Below are 4,282 nucleotides of genomic sequence, written 5' to 3' on the forward strand. Positions count from 1 at the left end.
CTCTGCCCCTCTCCCACTTGCACTGTCTCTCACATTCTCAAAATAAACTAAAAAAAAAAAAAAAAAAAAGGAATTCAAATGATTTCCATCTCTGGGAATTGTCCAATGAATGACAAGGAAGAAAAAGAAAATTCAATTTGGTTCTTGGAAAATTCAACAATAGAACTCATTTTTGCCCCATGGGACTCTTTAAATTGGTAAGCCAAGTACCTTGAAGGCAATGGTATGCAATTAAACATGCTAGTTATTGCTTTTTCTTTTGAAAGACCATGCTACAAATGTTTCTATCATATATTTTAAAAAGTGGCTGGAAAATCAATGCAAAACCAACAACATGATGATCACAGAAGACTGATTAATTCATGGATGTATTTTCTAATTGAGTGTGAATTTGCTGCCAGATACAATCACAAAATAGTATATTCCTTACTCACAATGTTCTTTGAACACCTTTCTTGCAAGGAATTCCCTGAAGATTTATATGTCAAAATCTAAGTAGTACAAAATTAACATATCCCCTGCAGAGTCCACCTTGATTCCTTTCTCAGAAATATGTTTATATCACCAAATTTTCCATCGATGAAGAATTACTCATGCTTCATAATTTTGTATTTTTTCATTAACATCAGAGTTAAGCTCTACTTGGTGAATTTCTTCAGACTAATGACACTGCATAAGCTTCCATTCAGCAGTGGTGTTTTCAGTATGTACTAAGTTTTGACTGCCTGCTAGTTTTTCAAGCTGATGCTACATGTGGGTTCTCCGGTGTTTAGTAAGGTGGGAATTCTGACTGAATTTCTTTCCACATACATAACACATAAAGGGTTTCTCTCCAGTGTGAGTTCTTTGGTGTGTACGGAGATTTGAATTTTGACTGAAGCTTTTCCCACACCAGGAACATTTGTATGGTTTTATTCCTTGGTGTATTGTTATGTGCTTATTAAGATCTGATTTCCCTCTAAAGCTCTTTCCACAATGCTGACATTTATACGGCTTCACTTCAGTGTGAATTTTTTTGTGTTTAGTAAGATCAGAAGTAAGTCTGAAGTTTTTCCTACACTCCTGGCATGTAAAAGGCTTCTCTACTGCACGGGCTTTCTTGTGAAGATCCATCAGTCTCTCCAGCTCTTCTTCCCAGATTGAAAGTTCTTTTGTTTGATTCACTGGAAACTCTTGGTGCCACTTCCCCATCCTGCGTGTATCACCATGGTTTTCTTTGCCTGTTGTTTTCTGCGGAACTTTCACTTGCACTTTTTTTGATACTGTGTCTCCTGATGATTGTAATTCTAAATCAGAAAGACATATAGGGTGATGGTTTTCAGTGTCACTTTTGTGCTTTATTCCTGTCAGAATAAACAAAACAGTCAGCCCACTGTATGGCAGAGCAAAATAACTATAGGAACAGAGAGAAAAATCCAATGATTATTGACTTACAAAATGCAGATAAACAGAATTTTAAACAGAATTTTAAACGTTAAGCCCTGCAAAGGTTGCAATCAAGGCATTTATTCTCTTCGCATGGTATATTTACCTGTACACAGTTCTCCAGGACTGTCCTTGAACTCTGTGGACCCTTGAACCCATGGCTCTTCCCCATGCTCTAGATAGGAGATCACTCTAGGTTTGGGGAGCACAAATAAAGCTGTGAAATGGAAAAAATGAGATCAAGGACTGGCAAACTTGACAATAGTCCACCAACTCATACTACTTCTGGAAGAGTAAAGGGCAGTGTACAGTGCTTTAACCAAATGGTCAATGGATAGACTCTCATATCCAGTATCAGGTTAACATGATTCTCTACCTATGGGTGGATACACAAAGTGAACACTGAGAAATATATCTAAGTGGGATCCACAGAAAGGCGAAAGGGCATGGAATCCATCCACAATGCCCCTCTTCTGCCACCAAGATTACCCTGTATTAAATAAGATAGAACCAAACCCAAGACACTGGAGGGAATACAGATTAGTCCTATTAATTCCTTAGGATTGGCCCAAGTCTGGCAGAGCAAGGTGAAGGTCAGTGGGATGCATATCACATGCACCAGGGATTCCTGTCATGGTAATACTGTTTACTTAGTTCTTGAGCACCGCACACCAGAATAGGGAAGATTTTCCCTACTCTTATAGTTCACTGGTTCTTGTCCAGGTGGAAGAAACAGACCAGAATCCCTTAGTGAAACTTTTCTAATTATACACCGCTAAACTGGGAAGCATTTATCACTCAGTTATTCAGTCAACGTGTACTGACTGGCTATAATGTGCCAGGCACTTGCCTTGGGCTAATGATATAATGGTGAGTAAGTCAAAGGACCTCGACCTCATGGAGCTTACCTTCGAGTGGGAGAACAAGACAATTAAACAGCAATAAATTTGTCAGCACGTGATAAAAGTTTTAAAGAAAACTAAAACAGGATAAGTCTCAGCATTTAAGATTCTGCTTTTCTGAAGCTATTTTAGATGAGGCCATAGGGAGAGCCTCTTTGAAAAAGTGATATTGGAGCAGAAATGTAAAAGAGAGAGATTTAATATGTGGCAGAAAATGTGCCAGGCAGAGGAAAGGGGAAGGTAGAAATGTGTGTGACAAGTCCAAGAAACAGAAAGATCAGTAACGATCAAGAGGACTGAGCACAACCACAAGTGGCAGGAGATGAGGGCAGGGACGTGGGTAGGGTCAGTTCCTACAGGATCCTAATAAGCACTTCAGTAAGATCTGGATTTTATTCTGAACATAATGAGAAATCATAAGGTGTTGAAATGGGAAATGTCGTGATATGATCAGTTGTTAAGACTCTGGCTGCTGCATGGAAAACAGGAGGAGGGGCAGGGAGGGGAAGAGTGGTAGCTGGGGCATCAGTCAGGAAGTATTGAGGTCAGTGTGGTTAGACATGCTGCTGGCTTAAGCCAGGATGCTAAGAGCACAGGGGATGAGACACGGTGGTACTCAAGCTACACTGTGGAGTCAAAAGGACACTGATAACGTTAAAATAGGGTATAATGGTAAGATCACTATAAAAAATGACTATGTTCTTTCCTCCTAGGAACTGGGTGAATGCTCTTTACTGAGAAAAATATGAGAACACATATGGAGAAGGAGGAAAAATAAATGAAGAAATCTACATAAGGTAAGGAATTTGCACTTGGAAACAGCTCCCCAGGTGATCTGGATATATCTTTCCCTTGTCCACATATTATCTAGCTTAGAAACAACCAGTTACTAGAACACAGCCTCTCACAGGAGTACATTCCCAGTAAACAGAGAACATGACAGACTACTCCAACTGCTACCCAATGGGAAAGGGAGATTCTTTACCTAGAGAGATGACAGTTTCATAGTTTTCCCGCATTACATCATTGTAGAGGGCCTCCTGAGTAGGATCCAGTAACTCCCATTCTTCCTGGGAAAAATACATGGCCACTTCTTCAAATGTCAACAAGTTCTAAAGAAGAGAATGGGCATCAGCTCAGTACTTGCCACTAGAGAAGTAACCCTACCATCTGGCTCATGGTAGACCCTGGGCACTCAAGGAATTAATAGCACTTTTTTTTTTGGGGGGGGGGTATACTGATAAGGCAGAAAGGAAAAAGGCAAGGGACCATCAACAGCCTAGGGAGTGCCCAGGTCCCCAAGGAGAACATGATGACTAACATGCCTGTGAGCACCTGCAGGGCAGTGTGGGCCACGGGCAGCAGGGAAAGGCAGCCCTCAGTGGCTGGGCTGCACAGCTCACCTGGGACTCAGGCAAGACGAGCTCAGGTGCCACTGTCCAGTCTTTGGTGTTTGTCTTCTCAGAAAAGGCTAGAATCTGGTGAAGAGGCATAGCTATGGGTAGAAAAAAAAGGTAGACAAAATTTCTCACTCTCACGAACATCCTTACCTCATTTCTGAAATACAAAAGATTCTGGGGCACCTGGGTGGCTCAGTCAGTTAAGCCTCCAACTCTCAGTTTCAGTTCAGGTCATGATCTCACAGTTTAGTGAGTTCAAGCCCCGCGTTGGGCTCTGCACTGATGGAGCAGAGCCTGCTTGGGATATTCTCTCTCTCTCTCTCTCCCTGCCCCGCCCCTACCCATGGTGTCTCTGTCTCTCTTAAAGAAATAAACTTCAAAAAAAGGTTCTTTAATACAAAAGGTTCTGTTGCTTTTCGTACAGATAGGACATGTTTTTTTTTTTTTTTTTTTTTTTTTTTTTTTTTATTTTTTTTTTTTTTTTTTTTTTTTACTTAACACTCAGTGCTCATCCCCAAAGTGCCCTCCTCCATGCCCATCCCCCCTCCCCCCCCC

At 41.1% G+C, this 4,282-nt stretch overlaps 1 protein-coding gene across 3 annotated transcripts in view; it reads right to left on the bottom strand.

Moving 5' to 3' along the window:
• Window positions 1-355: 355 nt before the first annotated feature.
• Window positions 356-4,282, bottom strand: part of ZNF75A (zinc finger protein 75a) — a 49,351-nt gene continuing 45,424 nt past the window's right edge. Inside the window, exons 5-7 of one of the 3 annotated variants that reach the window (XM_039239311.1) lie at window positions 3,313-3,439; window positions 1,532-1,642; window positions 356-1,286 (exon numbers count right to left, since the gene is read on the bottom strand). In XM_039239311.1, the coding sequence (XP_039095242.1) occupies window positions 748-1,286; window positions 1,532-1,642; window positions 3,313-3,439 (777 nt within the window). In that variant the 3' untranslated portion in view covers window positions 356-747. Of the gene's footprint in view, window positions 1,344-1,531; window positions 1,643-3,312; window positions 3,440-4,282 lie in introns of all 3 variants that reach the window. The other 2 variants (XM_039239310.1, XM_039239308.1) reach the window with 2 other exon arrangements.

This window comes from Hyaena hyaena, unplaced genomic scaffold (assembly GCF_003009895.1).
Source record: "Hyaena hyaena isolate Hyena2069 unplaced genomic scaffold, ASM300989v1 scaffold_155, whole genome shotgun sequence".
Taxonomy (NCBI): domain Eukaryota; kingdom Metazoa; phylum Chordata; class Mammalia; order Carnivora; family Hyaenidae; genus Hyaena; species Hyaena hyaena.